Below are 19955 nucleotides of genomic sequence, written 5' to 3'. Positions count from 1 at the left end.
TTTCCCTCCTCCTCCCTAGGAAGCCACCCCCCAGCCCACGCCGGGCGACAAGCGGCACCTACCGAAGTAGAAGCCTTCGTGCTGGTACTTGGGGTTGAAGAAGACCCCCTTGGCATGGGCGTTGACGTCGGCGCCCGCCGCGATGAGCACCGCGGTGATGTCTCCCTGGCGCCGCTCGATGGCGATGTTCAGCGCCGTCTGCCCTGTGGACAGGCGGGGTCGGGCAGGGGCGCTCAGCGCTGGGACCCGGGGACCAACCTAACTGATCCAGGAATCCCGCAGCCCCACGTGGCGGGGACTGCCTAGAAACACTGAAGGGAGGGCCTCAGAGACATCGTCAGGGGGGCAGAATGGTGGGACAAGGATGGTTTCTGGGGCGGCAGGAATAAATTGCTCCTTCTACTCTGCAGAGAGAGAGAAGCCCACCAGCAGGAGACCAATTCATGAAAGAAGGAAGAGATAAGGGGCATTAGAGGCCGCAGAGAAAGGAGAGGGGTAGGGTTTGTGGCCACTACACAAGGCCTTGATTATTCACAAGGCCTTGATGGAGATACTAATAACTTTAATTTGTCCACCCAATCAAAAAATCTATATTAAATATCTCCAATGTGAGATCCTAAAAGCACCAGAAAATCAACTATGGGGAACGGACTCCATCCCTGCCCTCAAGGGAATCCGCTGCCAGAAGAGTGAAATCTCTACATCCCTGAGAAGGGCACAGAAGGGGACTGAAAAGGGAGAAGAATCAAGACAGTCAAACTTGGTGCACTGATCTGTCTACAGGACTAGCATCAACTCCTTAGTGCCAGGCTAAGAATATTACATGGCTCACTCAGTTTCTCTCTTTGCTTTGACTACCAACTCAATGTGCAGTTCAACCCTCAGTAGCAGCAATCTTCCTTGAATTTCCTCTCCCCTTTCCTGTAGCTTCTTGTGTGTCACATCCTTGGTGTTTAAACCCTTTTGACAATCTGCAGAGTTTAAGTAATAAAATGGTTTTCTTAATAAGAACAGTGAAGGGCCTAAGCTAGACTCCACCTGGAAAAAGCCAAGATGCTTAGTGCCCACTGGCATGTCAGCAAGATGACCCAATCAGGAACCAATTATTTTTTGCCACAAGCATCTAACAGGCTGTTGTTTACTGACTCTAAAAACTCAAATGAGCACATATCTTATTGATTATTCACAATGACTTTCCTGGATAGAGAAATACTATCCCAAATTTGTCTCTATGCACCACCTACAAGGGCAACCACATCACCAAGAGCCAAACCGGACAGTTATTAATCATGATGATAATGATACACAGTTGCTTCTCTGGGCCCCTGCTGGGATCTCCAGCCTCCTGTCCATTGCCACATGCCTCACTCATCCACACTCTGGATCCTTCTCATCATGAAGTCAAGAGCCCCTTTCTCCATCCATGCTAAAGTGGCCTATCTCCAGCCCCTTTCTGTCATATTACCTTTATTTCCATAGATTTCCTGTCTAAAATTACCTTATTTAAAGCAGTGACCTTAATCTGTCTTGTTCACCCAGGTGCCAAAAACAACACCTGGCGCATAGTCAGTGCTCACAGTTACTTGTAGAAAGAAGGAAGGGCAAGGGGAGTGCCTGCTGCATGCCCAGCACCGTGCTGTGCACTCAGACTTCTAGGTGGCAGCAGTGCCTCTGGTGGACCTGTGGTCGGGCACCCTGACCTGGGAAACATCTGCACAGCCTCTGGCAGCCAGGATACCTTCATAGGCCTCCTCAGTGTACTCGGCGTTGATGAACCTGTCCAGGATGTCGTTCTCCTCGGCGAAGGCCAGCAGGATCCGCACGATCTCCTTGGTGTTGGGGTTGATGTTTAACAAGGCCTTCATCAGGCAGGTCTTCCCTGTGTCTGAGGCCGTCAGCTTGTGCATGAGGAAGTCTACAGGCAGGGTCACAGATGGAGGCGTGGGCAGGAGGGACCGGTGGCCCTTGACCCTCACAACTCAGAAGGGGGTGTGGGAGCTGCAGCCTCTCGCCTCAGGATCCTGCTCTCCACCCTCTCCCCTGCCTGGCCTCCCTGACCCTGAACTTCCTAGCACTCTTCCTTCTTTACTAGCTTTTCCTTCTCCAGCTCTGGGCTCCTCCTCCCTTCTCCTGCCAAAGAAAGCCCTTTGCTCTTTGACCTCTGCACCTTGTCCCTGGCGAGGGGCAGTCTCACCCACTGCCTGGCTTCCCTCTGTCCGGCTTCCCTCTGTCCGGCTTCCCTCTGTCCACCTCTGTGCTGACACCTTGAAATCTTTATCTCCATCTTCTCCCTCCCCGGAGCCTACAAATAGATCTTATCACCTCCTCTTCCACTTGCTTTTCTCTGGGTCCCCAGACAGCAAGGACCCTACCATCCACCAAGCTACCCAAGTCCAAATGGTGCCACCCTGGACTCTTTTCTTTCCTCAATCCCTATGTCCCCAAGTTCTGACAATTCTCTCAGCCTTCCTTCAGGGTCCCAACACTGTTTGAACAGGAGCCAGGCCATGACGTCCACCTGCCTAAACCCTTCCATAGCTCCCCACTGCCCTCAGAGTTGAGTTAAAGGCTGCTATCCCAGTACGCAAGGCTCCTCAAAACCCAGCCCTACAGGAGATGGGGCAGGAATCAAGTGCCAAGTGGCATCCCTAGACCTGCAGCGTCTGCCAGGACCAGGTACTGACCAGGCACATCCATGCCACCGCGACGCCTCTTGCAAAGCTCCTGCAGCTCCGCCAGCAGCTCCACCAGCTCCTCCACACAGCCCTCAGACACTGCTGCAAAGATGCGCTTCTTCAGCCGCTTCTTCTTCCGCCTCTGCTCTTCCTTAGCCAGGTTTGCACTGAGGCCAGAAAATGTTTTCATTTCACCATGCACACCCCCTCCCCCACCCTGCAATTATCACCCCTTCCCCAACAGAGTTGCTGGACCTTCAAGGACACCTCACAGGCCTGTCACAACACCTGCAAATCCTGTGTTTGTGCTTTGGGGCTCCATGTTGCCCCATGAAGCTCCCCTTCCTATCCATATGTGATCGCATTTATCGAAATATGTATCTGGATATATTTAGGAATAATCAGGAAGAATATGTGCCTAACTATTCACAGCAAATTGCCCTGAAATATGCAAGGGGAAGGAAAATTTCACTTTCATATTTTGCATGGTTTGAACTTTTCCAATCCATCCTTGTCCCCGTACTCCAAATGGACAGTCCTGGTTATGCACTGATGTCTCTTCTTGTTTGCATGTGTTTTTGCAAAATGCATATTGCTGTTTTCAATGCGTGTATTTTAAATTTATTTACAATAAGTGGTCTTGTGCTAAAGTTATTGATCCTCTGTATATTATTTTATAATGATCGGGTATTATTTTACAATTTATAAAATTTGATATTCCACTCCCCCCACTAAATGTCCTCCATGCCACAACCATGGCCCATGTCTCCAGACTTATATCCCACCCCTCTTCCCTTGGTAGGTACAGCAGGAGATAGGCAAGGGCCAGACTCACCTTGGACTGTTGGGATTGGATGGAGTCTCTGTCACATCATCCTGTGGAGACTGGGGAGAGTCCATGTCATCACAGTTGCCAGAGATGCTGGAAGTATGGCAGGAGGGATGAGAGAAGGACACTTCTCTCTGTAGCACCCCACAGCCAGGCCAGGCTACATGGCCCAGGGCATGTTGCTGGCCACCCACGGGAGCTGAGGACGAGGCAAGGGGCTGATACTCACCACTGCCGGATGTTGGAGTCCATGGGCTTGGAGAAGATGGGGGGAGAGGTCTTGGCAACAGTGGGGTTGGGCTCAAACCCTTCTATTTCCAGGAAGAAGTGTGCACTGAGGGGACACCCAAGCAAGGTCGTTAGAGATGGGGCATCACCTGTCCATCTGTGCATCCTGCACCCCTGCCATGGAGGGTCCCCCACATTTTAGCCAACTCTGCATGGCCTGACCTCATCCAGCCCTCACAGCAGCCCTTAGGGCCAGGCACCATCACAGTTCACAGACGAGCCCCTGGGAGGCTCTGGGGTGACCCAACTCAACATGGTCACATGCAGCACTGTGGCAGAGCCTGGATTTGAGACTGAGTCTGGGTGACTCCTATTGCTAGAAATGCTGGGTGGATAAACCACAAAGTCTCTACTGGGGTGGCCCAATACCTGGGGATCTGCAGCTGCCTTCAGGTTTAGAGGATTTTTCAATGATCAGAACAGGGCACCCAGAGGGCTAGCTTCCCCATGGCCACTCCGCTGCCCTCAGAACTCAGGTCTGAAGTGAGAGCCCTGTAAGAGGAGGCCTCTGGACTCCAAGATCCATGCAGGCCTTATGGGCTCTTGAGGGAGGGAGAAAAGGCCAGAGTCACACCGCTGTGCCTCCCTACCCCCATCCCAGGTCTCTTTGTTCAGCAAAGGGTAGTTTTTGTTTTGTTTTGTTTTGTTGTCATGACAGAAAACAAGTTGAAAAGGCTGATCTAGAGTAGGGGGGACTTTAGGGCTCAGGGGACAGGGCTGAGACACCTTTTGACTTTTTGATGAGTCAAAAAGGAAAGCCCAGGCAGTGTGGGGAGAGGCAGGGCCTAGGACAGCCTTCTCCTACACTGGCAGAAGAGGCCCCGTGGCTTGGCTGACCCCAAAAAGGACAGATACTGCCAGAAGAGAGTCAAGTCAGACCCAGTATGTGGCTCCGGGCCTGCCAGAGCCCACTGGGCCCCATATCCCAACAGGGCCCCATCTTCAGACACACACACACAAATACAGATGTGTGTGAGCATAGAGACCCTAATCCCACACTCAGAGGTGGTAACAACTAGGATGGTGAGGATCAGGCTGAGGGTGACTTCAGTTGCAGCAACACCCCACCTTGCAGCTGCTGCAGCACATCTGCTAACTGTGTCCAGGTTGGTGGCCTCCCACTGCCAGACCTCTCTCCAGGCATACGAGGCTCCCAAGAACCTTTGCTTCCTGATGCCTTCCAGCAGGTTCCCTCCCATCCTCACAAGATCCCATAAAAGCTCCCAAAGTAGAGTTCATTTAGCTTCACTTAGTCAAGTTCAGAAGGAAGGGCAGAAGGGAAGGGATCATGGCCCCACTCCACAGATGAGATAACTGAGACTCAGTACAGAGAAGCAGCTCATTAGGGTCACCTCTCCCCCCCAGAATAGAAACCAAGTTGGCCTGAGAACCTGCTTGCTGTTGTCCGGGCTCCCAGTTCACACCATAGTCCACACTGTTCTGCTCTCAGTTCAGCCCTCTGGGCCTGCTTTCAACCTAACCAGCTGCAGAGGTTGGCCACCGAGGGAGACTGCCCCATATAGCTACTGCCCAGGGTGGGGCAGGCAGGAGGGGCCCAGAACTGGCCTCTAGATAAGCCTAGAAGACTCAGAACTAATCCAGAGATGGAGCATAAGGGGGGCAGTGGACAGTGCTGGCTGAGACATTGGCCCTCGCCTTCTTGGCTCCTGCCCATCAGAAGGAATTTTATGACCTGATCCAAAAGCAAAGACTTCTTCCAAACAAAGAAGAAAAAGAAAGGAGTAAACCTTTGGCTGGAAACCAAAAGCCTGAGTTCTAGAGGCTCTCTGCCTCTGCCTCCTGTGTGGCCCAGGTGGTCACTTTTCATCGCCGAACCAGGTGTCCTCACGTGAATGGATAGTGGTGAGGTCAGATGATTCCTAAGGCCTGTACTCTGGAGCCAGGTCAGCTCTGGGACATGAAAGGCCAACCAGCTTGATTGCCACACCTACGGATCCCTGCAGTGCCCCAGAAGTGCCACCCCAAAATGGGTGCCATTCCATTATGGCTCCCTAACCCAAGGGCTACAAACCCATTTACTGGAGACTCAGCCTCAAATTATCGTGGTTGAGATCTGCCAAATATTCTCCACGTGGAGCTCCAACCCCTACACCCACAAGTTTTCCTCTAAGACAGTTGATCCAGTCTCTCCTGATTCCCACTCCACCCCACCTGAGCTACTCAGTGGTGCATTTACTTAACAAATATTTATTGACCTAGAATATGCTGGGTACTGTTTCCAAAGCTGAGGGTACAGTGGTAAGTGGGCAAACTCCCTGCCCTCCCAGGTCTGCTGTTCCAGTCCTCCAGGGAGAGAGCAGGGCACCGTGCTTGAGGCCACGGCTTTGCGCTCTGGACCATCCATCATCCTTCAGCTATAAGTTCCTCAGTAGCAGGGACCACAATTGCACCATCCTGATTCCCCAAAATCGTCCTGCATTCTCCAACAGGGGTTCTGTCACTCAGAAGACCCTGGCTGAATGGGTGAGTGGGAGAATAGGTATGAGAGAAAGATAAATGAGTGGAAGGCTGGGATTATGGCTCAGTGGTAGAGCACTCGCCTAGCATGTGTGAGGCACTGGGTTCAATTCTCAGCACTGTGTATAAATAAATAAAATAAAGGTCCATTGACAACTAAAAAAAATATTTTAAAAATAAATAAATGAGTGGAAGGAAGAATGGCTGGTTAGAGAGAGGGACAGATGAGTGAATGGATGAGTAATGGCTAGATGATAGAAGAATGGATGGATGGATGGATGGATGGACAGATGGATGGATGGATGGATAATGTAGTCAGGTATGTAGATGGGGTAAATACAATAAATTCATATCTGTGGTCAGAATCAAAAATCAGACAGACCAACACAACTATAAACCATAAATATTAGGAAGTGGAATCCTTCACGTGACTCCTACTTTGCTCTCATTGCCTCTTCTAAGCCTCAGCCCCTTTCCGGGCTTGGACAAGTGACAAGGGGTCCTTTGCCTCTCCTCACCTGCCCTCTCTTCAAGACCTTCTCCCAGAGGAGCAGCTGAGGGTGTGTTTTTGTGGCAATGAGTGTTTGTCCTTCTCTGGGGCTCAGCCAGGCCACAGAACCTCCTCTCCCAGCCCGATGAGAAAGCTGATCCTGTCTCCAGCCTCACCCCTCCTTCCCCAGTGTGGTTTCCTGGCTGTCTCTCTTGAGGGATTCTTAGCCCTGTCCCTTGAGCCCTCAAGTCCAGCCAGCCACAGCTCAACCCTATCTTCAGACTCACCCACGTGAGCAGACACGCGTGAGCATGAGAACCACAATTCCACAAGGACAGTCCAGGAAGCCAGATGGTGAGAGCATCTGTCCACCCCAGGCTGAGGGCCCACGGAAGAGGTCAAGGCATCAGCTCACCCTGCAGTGTCCTTGTCGGTGCTAAGTGGCCGTGCTGAGTGGCCATGCTGGGCTCCTCATCTCACCCCTCTCCTTTCCTTTCCGGCTCCTTCATGGTCTCATCCACTTACGCAAAAACTACTCACATGCTCACAGATCCCAACCAGGGCTAACATATCATCCCAATGACAGCTTCGGCCTCTGAGGAGGGTAGGGCTGTGGGAGCTCAAGGGAAGCAAAGTTCCTTGCAGCTAAAGACAGGGATGGGATGCTCTACTGGCTCAGGAAAAAGCCCTGGAGGCAGAGAGGGCAGCATGAGAAAAATGTCCTGGGGAGGAAGGGTAGGGCTGAGTCTTGGGAAGGACATCCCCAGTGGCTGGAGTGCAAGATGTGAGGAAGAGAGTGACAAGAACCCTGCTAGGGAGGACCCAATTGTTGGGCAAGGACCTAACTCCTGGGATGGACAGCTGCTAGGCGTGAGGGCCTGCCTACTTGCTTCCGCACCCCACATCCCTCCCACCTTCGTAGGCACATGGCCAGGTCTTGGCCCAGGACATCCTGACTCCTGCCCTCTGCCAATGATCCTTGTTTACTCCTACCTTTGGTTCAGGCCAAAGGTCTTCACCTGGGTATTGTTAATTCAGGTGCACAGACAACTCTAAACCATTTCTTCCTGCATTTCTGTTCCTCCCAAGGAATAACTCCAGGACTTCGAGCAAGTCCGGGGCTGGAAAGGAGCTTGTCTGGCCACCTGCATTGTCCCAAGAAATGCCCAGCTTTCCCACAGCCCCCTATGGCCTGCATCTCTGATCCTGGGCACCACCTTGCTCACAGGGAACAGCATGAAGCTCGGGCAAAGCCCCCAGATCCAAAAAATCTCTCCATGCTGTAGACTTCCTGGTTCCTTCAATTCTGTCATTAGTACACGGTTCTCTCCTGTTCAGGGTCGCCCTCTTTCTTTGCATATATTTTTTTCTTTTCCTGTCTACAACCCTAAGTCTTATACTCAGTTCTGCAGGAGATGTCCAGACCTTCACACAAGAGCCCTTGGAGCATCTCTGGGCCACCAGTTCAGGAGACAAAGATCATACCTCATACCCTCGACTGGGCCAAGCAGTCAACCAGTAGAGCCACACCTAGAGCAGTCCATGCATGGTGAGGGGCTCAGAAAAGGCAGACTGACTGATCCTGTGGCAGAGACCCTGGGATTTTTCCAAATTCCTGTCCTCTATCCTTCCTCAAGATTTGAACCTCCCCTGGGAAAATGAGAGGGGAAGGTGGTCCTTGCCAACGTAGCTCACAGATCTTTCTGCTCTTTCCTGGACAGGCACATCCAGACCCAGGATGCCCCTCTTGCTCCTGAGATACTTGTCTCATCTCCATCTCCACCCGGTCTCCTCTGCTGAGCTCCAGGATGAAGTCGCCATCTCGATATCCCTCAGACGCCTCTCACCCAGAATTCCACACCTGAACTTGGACCATTCCTTGTGACCTTGAATAATGTGTTACACCTTTGGTAGCTGGTATAACACATTATTCAAGTCAGGGATGGCCTCACCATCTCTCCAAGTCAACCCACCAGAAAGAGGTGACTCCTGTTCTTTCTCCCTTCCCTCCCCTAGCAGATCCCATGACACTAATACCTCTCTGATCTGTCCTTTCCTCTCCATCCCTGACAACCCAGGCTCAGACCTCACCTGGCCTTCCAGACAGCCTCCTTGTGACCTCCCTGGCCCTGCCCCCCTCCAATCCATCATCCACGTGGGTCACCCAAAGTAATCTTTCCAAAATACAAATCTTACCACACTGTCCCATGGGAAGTCCCTCACTTCTGAACCCTCCTGAGGGTTCCCCACTCCCCTCAGGATTGTCCAAGTTTCTTAACTGACACCCCAAGACCAGCCCCAGTGAGATTCACTGCCTCCAAAATTCCTCTCCCCACTCAGCATTTCAGCTGCACCAAACTTCTCATTGGTCCTCACCCCAGTGTCCATGTCTCCCTGTCCAGGGTCTAACCTTGGGCCTGATACACAGGACACCTCAATAATTATGTCTTTAAAAAAAAAAACCGAAGGAAAACACCAAGCTTGCCTTAGGCCCAAGAGGAGACCTGGGAAGAGAACAGAGGAGGCAAGGCAAATGGCCATCCTAGGTCTAAGGGAGGCATAGCTGAGGTGGTCTTCTGCTCTAGATTGGCCCATCCCAGAAGCACCAATCTGCTGAGGGATGGAGAGCCTGCCTTGGAGGCAGCTCAGGGGCAGGAAGGTGTGAGCCTAGAGAAGCCCCTGCCCTCTTCAGTCTCCCCAGCTGGGAAGTGGAATGAACCATCCCAGCTCCCTGGAGCCTCACAGAGTAACAATCACAGTGACGACGATGAGGGTAGCAAGTTGTTGACTGTGGATACATGCTGAGCACTGGCCTCACACCAGGCACTGTGCTGAGCACTTGGTTGCCATAATACCAATTAACCATCATCCTCTGAGTTGGCGCCATTGCCAGGGTCCCCATGCAGGACTCCAGCCTGACTATAGCCATCTTGGTCACAATCTCCGTTTTGCCTGCTACGTGACCCTGGCATGTATCACAAACTTTATGGGACAAATAAATTCCTTAAGGTAGAGAATCCAGAGTGTTGTGCTACCCATTAACACCAGGACTGGCACCGAACTGTCATGGGACATGTTAATAATTGAGAAATCCAGGTACATTCATGGCCACCTTTGTCCAGAACAGCTTTAACCCTTTCCTCCAGCCTTGGAGTGCCAGGATCCTCCTGTCTTATGCCTCCCAAGACACACCTCTGTCTGCAAGTCCCCAGTAAATTATACTTGCTATCCAGAATCTGTTTATGGTCTCATAGTACCTTCCACCTTTGGTAGCTAGTTCTCATACATGAAACTGGGTTTTGTTTTTTTCTTTGTTTACAAAACTTCATTTACACAGATATGGTTAGAGAGCTTGATTAACCTGGTCAGGCATACACAAAATGAAAGTTATTGGTGTATGTGAAAAATGGATCTAGTTGAGGGTCCAAACCACCTGGAATTCCCACCCACCTTTTCCATCCTTGTCTCAAAGATGGCTCCAACAGTCCCTCTCCTCCTCCAGGAGCCTTCCTTAGTGTCCCCTGACTCCTCCAGGAGTCATACAGTCACACAGATATCTCCAGCAAAGTATGCAGTGCTGTTCCCCTCAGTTATACCTATTCAAACACCAGACCACCCCATATGACACTGATGCTCTTAGGTCACAGGAAGCAAAGGTTCCTTGGGGTAGAGCTTTCTGTGCCCCACTTGCACAAAAGCCAGGTCCAAGTCTGCCAGCCCTACCTCTTCTTGGTGGGGGTGACTTCTGCCGGTCTCTTCTCTGTCAGGACAACAGGGTTTCCACTGGGGCCAGTGGTCCTCCTGCCCACTAGGGGCACCATCTCCTTGGGGTGGGCATGCATGGCTGGAATGCAATCACAAGGCAGATGCTCAGGTTGAGGGGGCATGGAGGAGTTTCGGGGGGCTTCACACCACCTTATGGCACCATCCAGCTCCGGTTCACACTCCCTGTCCCCCTAGGACAGAGAGTTCGCTCCCCATTTTCCCAGGCTGCCAGTCCTTCTTAGGAGCAGGGAGACTGTCTCTGCAGTTTCTCCTGTTCCCTGCTTAGGTGGCCTTAAGAGAGCCCAGCAAGGCATCCAGGTAGAGACCACCATGGCCTATAGCCTCTCCTCTAACCACCATATCTAGCCCCTCCAGACTCCAAATAGAATTATGCTTCCCTTAGGATTTGTGTTCAGATCTACGCTTAAGACATTTGACCTTGACAGAGCCAGATTGTCACCTCCGCTTCTCTAGACCCTATGTTCCTAGTAACACAGCCTTGGATTCCTCTGATATTTTAGATTTCTCATCACCCAGCTGGTCTCTGTAGCTGATACACTGATCATCTCTGTTACCCGGCCATGACAGCTGTCTGTCTGCTGGACCCCCCACAGACACTCTTGCTTGGAGGGAGGAATTGAATCCTTTCCCCTGAGGCTGACCCCTCCTCAGTCCAGACCTACTTTACCAATGCTCAGGATTGGCCGGGCACTTTGGTGAGCTCCAAGGGGTGTGGAGATGCTGGGAGGAGGGACTGAGACATATTCCAAAGAGACAGGGAAGGTGTCTTGAAGGGAACCCTAAAGGCTGCTGGAAGCAGGGCGATCCCAGCAGCCAGCACAGCCTGGGCAAAGACTAGGGATCAGGACAGTCCAGAGAGTGACAAGGAGCTGGTGGGGCTGGAGAACCTGGGGAGTCTGTGGAGAATCCCATCAGGCAGGGGCTCGGGAGCAGTGGGACCCAATTGTGAGGACCTCTAGCACCACTTGGGCACCGTGGCTGATCCCAGGGCAGCAGGGAGTAATGGAGGGCTCTGGGGCTACAGGGGCATGGAGATGGTAGAGATCAGTAACCTGGGGGCCAGGAGGAGGCTGCTGGGGTAGGCGGGGATGAGGATGAAGAAGGGGCATCTGCCCACATAGGGTAAGATGGATGGGGAGAGGACGGTGTGGACAGGAGGCAGGTCTGCAGTTAAGAGGCCAATCTTGGCTTAAGTCACCTCGTGGGACCTACTGGGATACAGAGAAGAGAAGGGAGGGGTGGATTTCTGTAAGATGAAGCCAGCTGGTGGGATAGAGCCAGAACCACCGGGGTCCTGCCCCGGGTAGGAAAGCTTCCTAGAGGGAGTGTCCAGAGCAGGTTGTCATCAGGCTGGAGGGGCTTTGAAAATGGGATAGTCCGCTGCCCTCACTAATAATAAGCAGGTTCAGGGTAGGGGAAGTCATCCTGGGAGGGCTTTGGCCCTGGAATGCAGGAACTTTGAAGCAGGGAGGTTTCAGGAGGGGCCTTAAGGCCAGCCAGGTGGGCAGCCCATGGAGAGAGCCTCAAAAACACCCAAGTCCCTCCTCTATCCAATCACAGCCTGATAAAGACAGGTGGCCTGATTGCCTGTCCCAGCCCCCAAAGACCCATGGACAGATGGGACTAAAAGGCTGGACTGGGCCATGAGGGAAGAAGGATAGAGCATATCTCTTATCCCTTCCGGGGGCCTCTGGCTTCCCTCCTGAGAAATGGGCTGAATGATCCCCAAGGATCCTTTAACCCTAACCCATGGCACGGATTGCTCCATCCTCTCTCCCCATGAGTGTGGGCAGCCAGGACAGGACAGGGCCAGGACAATCTGAACTGGGCTACAGCAGCTATAATTAGCTCGCTGAGTCACCCCATAAACACTGTAAGCTCACCTGCTGGCCTCTCTTGCTGCCCTGGCTATCCCTCTGTCTGGGATTCAGCTTCATCACCTAAGAAATGGAATATCACACCCCCAAAGCCCTGACAGTGATTGAAATGACCTGGCCTGGCAACCAGAGGGAGACCCCTGGACCCTGTCCCTCTTCAGCACTAAGCCACTTCATCCCATCCTCAACTCCTGTCACACTTCTGCCCCCGAGAACTGCAATCCCAGAGCCCACCAAGGGAAACAGGAGCTTCGCCTCTAGCCTTGGACAGCTGTGAAATCATCTCCCTCCTCACGGTTCCCAAATTCTGGGTTCCTGGGTCCTTTGGAACCTACCTTCTCACATGGCACAACAGCTAAGAGCTCACTTCTGGGTTTCCCCTCCTGGAGCCCAGGCTCCTTCCTGACTTCCCCCAAGGTGTTGAAAATGAGCAGACAAGGCTCAGGCAACCCCTAGGCCCACACCCTAGGCCCCCCATGTGCCTTGGAGGATACCAGCTGCCCTGGATGGTGAGGACTCACCTGGCGAGGTCCTGGGTGGTGGTGGCAGCTCTTGCCCTGAGATCACCGCATGTCGGGGGCCCAAGGCCCCCCGCTGGGATTGTGGCCAAGGCAGTGAGAGGCTTTCATGGCAGGCACAGGGACTGCTGATGGCTGGAATGAGGCGTCAGAAGCAGAACTGGCTGGGTTACCTGCCCTTGGCGCCAGGCAGGCCACGCCCACCACCCACGTGCTCCACGTGAATCACCCCACGCCCACACAGCAGCCTCACCCACAGGGGAAAATGCAGGGGAGGCCACCTTCTTTGGCACAAGACTGATGTTCTGGTCCCAACCTTCCTGCCTTGTATCTGATGCTTCGCAGGTAGGTCCCATCAAAATTGAGTGGGAATCTATTATAATAGAGAACTTTCTTCCCAAGGATGAGGATGTGGAGTCAAAGAGATCACCGAGGTGGCGGGGCATAATAACCTTCAAGTGTTCTGCCCTGACCCCTGCAGGGGAGGCTCAGGACTGATGTGGTTGACCCCAGGGTGCCCAGCCCCAAGACTCGCATCTGTCCTTCAAAGTCAGTCCCCGCGGATCAGGTTCCTCAGAGACAGAGGAAGTCCTCATTCAATCATTTCCATTCATTCATCATGAATCTTCAGTCAGACAGCCTCACCCCTTCCTGGCCATATGATCTTGGGAAAGTCATTTCTCCCAAGCTTCAATTTTTTTCATCTGGGAAATGTACCTAACCTACCTTGCAAGGTTACTGTGGGGCTTAAATGAGAGAGCAAATAGAAAGGAGTAGAACAAGGCCCAGAGTACAGAAAGAGCAAACTGTGACAGCTACTGTCAAGACAGTTTATTCTCCCAGCAACTATTTGGGCCACCTTTCTCTGAGGCCTGAACGTGACAGGAAGATTCTGTGCCCTCCCTCCTGGCCCAGGCCTCTGCTGAGAAGGGGGTGGAGAACAGCTTGAGTCAGGGCTTACACAGCTGCTCCTGCAGGCAAGACGTGGGCAAGACGTGACAGGGACAGAGTGACAGAATCTGCTGATGGTGATGGTGCGGGGACTTTCCCAACTGCTCTCAGGAGTCAAACCCCTTAATCCCTCATCACCACAACCTGCCAGGCCTGGGGAGGTGGCTGGAGGCAGGGTCATGCTTTCAGGCCATGAGAGCAGGACCTGCGGCCACTACAGGGCAGAGCGGGCTTGCCACTTTGGGTGATGAGGGACTGCTTTTGCAGTTTAAGACAAGGGGATCCTGAAGTTCCTGCTTGTGATTTGAAATCTCTTAACTATGCTGAAACTCCACCATCACAGCCCAACCTTGTGTGAAGCATAGTCTCCGCCACCCCATTCGTTACCCATGGACCCTCTGCTGACTCAGCCCCTCACCCCTCCTAGCTTGCTTCTGTCTCAGGATCCTGCAGATTAGGCTTTTGCCAAACCTCAGTGTTGACATTTTCCTTGTGTTACTGCTTATTCTCAGGGACCAGGAGGGAGCTGGTTTAAAAAAGGTCCCCACCCAAAGGCATGCACTGTGCCCAGCAAGGAATAAGGCAAGCCCCCTCTGCAGGATCCAGGCCAGCTAACAGAGAAAGAGGCATTGGTCCATGAAAAATCCAGTCGCGCCCCAAATATGTAGTCCACACTTAGTCCCAGTTAATCCCAGGTCATGAGAGTCCATGTGGGAGACCCTGGCAGGGAATCCGGGAGCCAGGAGGGATTCAGAATGGGAGGAGGCAGTCTCCATCCTCAAGGAACTTGTGGGCCATGGGAGACTGGCTGGGGCAGGAACCATAATGTGCCAGACAAGGACCAACCAAGGGGGAGGAAGTCTTCTAATGGGGAGGTGAGGCATAGGTTCCAGGCAGAGGGAGCACTGGGGCTGGCCTTGGAAAGAGGGAGGCATCTACAAGTCAAAAGCTGCATCAGCAGAGGCTCAGAGGCCAGAGGCCCTGGCATGTTCCAGGAACAGCGACAAGCCTGGGGCAACATGTGTTCTCAGTAGGTGACAGACACGGGGCTACAGAGTGAGGTGCAGCCTGCCAAGTGGCCCCAGGCCACGGGGTCAGCCCTGACTCCTTAGTCACACGGGGCTACGCTGGCATAGATTCACAGGGCACATGGCCAATGGCCTGGTATAGATGCTGTTTGTCACCTCTGTTGCCAGGCAGGTAGCTGATCTAGCACCTTAAACAAAATGCAGTGCCTCTGCCTGTCAATCTAACTGATGCTTGCCCCACTACTACTTCTGTCCTGTGTTTGGGGTCTGTCTACACAGCACAGTCACAGGAGTGTAGAGCCTGAAGTTCCAGCTCTATATACCATGCCTGCAGCTCCCATAGAACATTGGGAGCATTGCCTGCCTACCCTTGACAGCCACATGCCTGACCACTGGGCTCATTCCCAGGGGCCCCAATGCCTAGGAGCCCTCCACTACCCAGATCCTGGTCCCTTGTAATTGCCAAGAGTGATGTTGTGCTCACCTTTCTTCAGCGACCCAGAATCTCCTCTTATAGTGGGTAGAACATCCAGAGCCCAGAGAGGCCACAGATCCAGGAAGGGGTCTTTCAGATTGGCCATATGTATGAAGGAGAACATCAGGGGAGATGGGGCCCAGCCTGGGGTGGGTTGCTGGCAGGGAGAGCAGAAGGGCAGCCTCTGAATATTCCTGCCCTGACCCACCCTCAGAGGTCTGAACAACAGGCAGCTCCTAGATTCTGCCAAGATACCCGCAAGTGAGTCCCCATCCTGCCAGACTGAGGGCAGAGTGGAAGCCCTAGTCAGCAGGGTCTATCTGTAGAAGCCATCCTCCTGCCTGCTAAAATGCCCAGGGAGGACACACCAAAATCTGTTCCTCCCTACTCCCCACACCTCCCAAGGCCCCACATAAACCAGGCCCCAGTGACAAGTCCACAGGTTCCATCTCCCCAGGGATAGTGAGAGGGGGAGGTCCTCTGGGTTGGGTATAGGCAGGGAGGGGAAACATATATCTGCCAAAATACTTATATATTTGCCAAAACCCAGAGAATGTACACCACCAAGGAAAAGCCTAATGGGCTTTGGGTAATAATGATGTGTCAGGAAATGCCTCACTTGGTGCTGTGAGGAAGGAGGGGAAGCTAGGCAGAGTCCATTGCCCTTCCCGGGCCTGAACAGACTGATCCTGACCATGATCACAAGAGGATACTTCTACATCTGCATGATAGCCTGACATGGCTGTTCCTGGGCTAGGAGAGCTATGCCCCAGCCCTGTTCAGGATTCTGGGTGTGGCTCATCTGCTTCCAGGTGCTGGAGGGAGGGACTTGAAGGCAAAGATAGAGAGCAATAAACTTGAAAACTGCTGAGAGTAGATTTTAATGTTGGCACCACAAAAAATGGTAAGCACATGAGACAATACAACAAATAGTTTAATTTAGCCATTCTACCATGTATAGATATATCAAAAGATCATATAGCAACATAAATATATACAATGTACACTTGCCAATTAAAAATAAATGAATCGGGGCTGGGGAGTGTAGCTCAGAGGTAAAACACATACTTAGCATGCCTGAAGCCCTGGGTTCAATCCCTAGCAAAAATGAATAAATAAATAAATAAAATATTTAAAGAATGCAGAATCATAAATCAATAATAACATCGTGTAAAACAAAGATTTTTTGTTTTATTTCATTCTTTTTGCCATTTTGCTGTATGGGAATATTAGCAAAGAAAAAGCCCAGAAATTTTTAAAAAAACATGACCTGAGCAAAAATATAATATACTAAAATGTAAGTACATACAACACATTGGCTACTCCTGTTAGATTAAAAGAAAACATTAAAGAGAGAGAGAAAAAAGAAAAAGACTGTTTATTTCACACTTATTAGAAAGGCCAAAATAAAAAATGATGACATTGAATGCTGGCGAGGATATGGAAAGAGAATTCCCATTTATTGCTGATGGGAATGCATAATGGTCAAGCCTCCTTGTAAGACAATTTGGTGGTTTCTTACAAAACTGAACATGCTCTTACCATATGACCCAGCAATGGTGCTTTTCCATATTTGCTCAAAGCAGCTGAAAATTTGTGTTCACACAAAAACCTGCATGTGAATGTTTATGCAGCTTTATTTGTAATTGCCAACCCTTGGAAATCGTCTTTTAGGAGATGAGTGGAAAAATACACTGTGATACATCCAGATAATGGAATAACATTCTGTGCCAAAAAGAAATGAGCTATTAAGATACAAAGGAAACCACAGTGCATAATACTAGTGAAAGATGACAATCCCAAAAGGCTATATAGTGTGTAATTCCAAGTACATGACATTCTGAGGAAGGTAAAACTATAGAGACAGTAAAAAGATCAGTGGTTTCCAGAGGCTAGGGGAAGGAAGGATGAATTAAAGGAGCACAGAGAATTTTTAGGGCAGTAAAACTATTCTGTGTGATGCTGTAATGGTGAATATTTATACTTATATATTTGCCAAAGCCCAGAGAATGTACACCACCAAGGAAAAGCCTAATGGGCTTTGGATAATAATGATGTGTCTGTGTAGGCTCATCAGTTCTAATGCAGGATGTCAATTATAGGGCAGGCTAGGGGGAGGGATGGGGGTACCTGGGAAGTCTGCTCTTCTGCTCAATTTTGCTATGAACCTAAAACTGCTATAAAGATGGTTGATTCATCTAAAAAGAATGGGCCAGATACAAGTACATATTTATTTAAATAACCCTAGATTTATATAAAACATTTTAATCATTCGTTTTGCAAAGGAATGCCTATAGGATTCCTTCCAGTGTGAGTAAGTCCAATTTGCAGCAATTTGTAGACATCTGACATCTACACATTTTTTGAGACAGGCCTACAGGTAAAGACATCCGGGGCCCTTGCTCTCCCTTCTGACCCGGGCATCAGTCAGCATGCCCCAGGGGGGGCTGACACAGCAGTTTAGACAGAGCTCTGAAGTCAGGTTGCCTGGGTTCAGACCCAGGCAATGCTGTTTATTGGCTGTGTAACCTTACTAATTGTTGGTGCCTTGATTTTCTTATCTATAAAATGGAGCTAATAATAGCTTCTTCGTGAGCTGTTATGAGGCTTAAAGGGTAACATACATCAAGCACTTTCCTCTGTGCTCCATACATGCCATCAGTCTCTATTCCTCCTCCACACACACCTCACTTCACCCACAGCGCCTCAGTGGGCAGCCCTCAGACTCCTCTGTGGGGCACCATGTGTGGAGCAGAGGTGACACTGGAGATCATGGAAGAAGAGCCTCAGCATTTCCTCCAGATTCATCTGTCATGGAGTGTCCAAACTCAGCCCTAGCTAAAGCCATACATCCTTTCCTGAACCAATCAATGTCCATCAATTTCATATCTAAGCAGCTCATTCCACAATCCACAGACATTCACACAACACACCCACATCTAGGACAGATCTCACTCCTGGATCATTTGTTTAAGTTCTATCCCATAAAGGAAGATAACAGGGGAACGCTTCCTGCTTCAAATATAAGCCTGTTGCTCTGCCTCTGCAACTTATTTTAAAACTGATTTTTTTCCCTTCCTCTCCTCCATCTCCTCCTCCTTAATCATGGAGGAAGAAAGATGAAGTTTCCTCCCCTCCTAGGCCAAGTTATCTGTCCTTCAGCTCATAACCCATGCACCACAGACGGCAAGAGTGAAGGAATGTGTATTTCAGCGCTGGCACCAGCAGGTCTGAAAAAAACAGACTAAATCAAGTCTACAAATGAATTATGATTCCCAACAGGGCACAGCTGGAATGTAGCCTTGTATCCCTTTAGTAAAATCCCCATGTCCCCTGACAGTTCGAATCACAGCCTCTGGGACAGGAGTGCCCTGTGTTTCTTCTTTGCCAGGAAAGCAATGAAACTTCTTTTTCCTTCTTATCAAACCCTCAACCTCATTATTAGATAGGCACTGGGGACAAGACCAAGCTTTCAGTATCAGGAAGAGTTAGCAAACTTCATTATAAAGGGCCATATAACAAACTCATAAAGGATTTATGAGTCTCTCAGTCTCTGGCAAATACTCAATTCTGCATTTTTTGACAAATGCAGTCATAGATAGTATATAAATGAATGGGTAAAGTGTTCTAGTGAAAACTTATTCATAAAACAGGTGCAGGCAATAGCTAAACTATGGAAGCAACTTAGGTGTCCTTCGATAGGTGAGTGAATAAAGAAAATGTGGTCTATATATTCAATGGAATAATATTTAGCTCTAAAGAAGAATAAAATATGGCATTTGCCAGTAAATGGATGGATTGGAGAATATCATGCTAAGCAAAATAGTCCAATCCCAAAAACCAAAGGCCGAATGTTTTCTCTCATATGTAGATGCTAATTCACAACAAGGCAGGGGGCACTAGAGAAAAATAAAGTTACCTTAGATTAGGTAGAGGGAAATGAAGGGAGGGGAGGGAGGAGGTTTTGGGAATAGGAAAGATAATAGAATGAAACAGACTTATATATATATATATATATATATATATATATATATATATATATATATATATATATATGACTACAATATGATTCTACAACATGTACACTCAGAAAAATGAGAAATTATATCCCATCTATGTATGATATATCAAAATGCATAAATGCATTCTGCTGTCATGTATGACTAATGAAAACAAATTTAAAATTAAAAAAAAAAAAAACAGGTGCAGGGCAGATCTGGCCCATGGACCATAGTTTGCTGACTATAGTGTTTGTGAGGTAACATCCTTGCCCATGGGTAACAACTAAAGAAAGACAGAGACTCCTGCCGTATGGGGTAGTGTACACACACACACACACACACACACGCACACACACACATGCATATTACACAAACAGACTACACAGAGCCATGTACTGTGCCGGTCCGACACCTGGCACAAAGTTCACACTTGTTATAACACGTATGTGTGTATATATATGTATTTATTTATTTGATGGATGACAAAATGAATGGGGTGGAAGCATTTAGCATTGCAGGGGTGCAGGACTGTGATCATTGGAAACTTCCCTCCATGTGT

General features: G+C 50.1%; 1 protein-coding gene across 2 annotated transcripts in view; it reads right to left on the bottom strand.

Annotated features, from left to right (window-relative positions):
• The window catches only part of Trpv3 (transient receptor potential cation channel subfamily V member 3), a 28214-nt gene extending 17612 nt beyond the window's left edge, over positions 1-10602 (bottom strand). For both annotated transcript variants that reach the window (XM_077800941.1, XM_077800940.1), the window contains exons 1-6: positions 10484-10602; positions 3734-3838; positions 3511-3597; positions 2685-2842; positions 1739-1915; positions 63-203 (exon numbers count right to left, since the gene is read on the bottom strand). In XM_077800941.1, coding sequence (XP_077657067.1) covers positions 63-203; positions 1739-1915; positions 2685-2842; positions 3511-3597; positions 3734-3838; positions 10484-10602 — 787 coding nt within the window. The remainder of the gene's footprint in view (positions 1-62; positions 204-1738; positions 1916-2684; positions 2843-3510; positions 3598-3733; positions 3839-10483) is intronic.
• Positions 10603-19955: the final 9353 nt, after the last annotated feature.

Source organism: Urocitellus parryii, chromosome 7 (assembly GCF_045843805.1).
Source record: "Urocitellus parryii isolate mUroPar1 chromosome 7, mUroPar1.hap1, whole genome shotgun sequence".
NCBI lineage: Eukaryota > Metazoa > Chordata > Mammalia > Rodentia > Sciuridae > Urocitellus > Urocitellus parryii.
The sequence above is the reverse complement of the archived record's forward strand: the minus strand, read 5'-3'. Positions and strand labels throughout refer to the sequence as shown.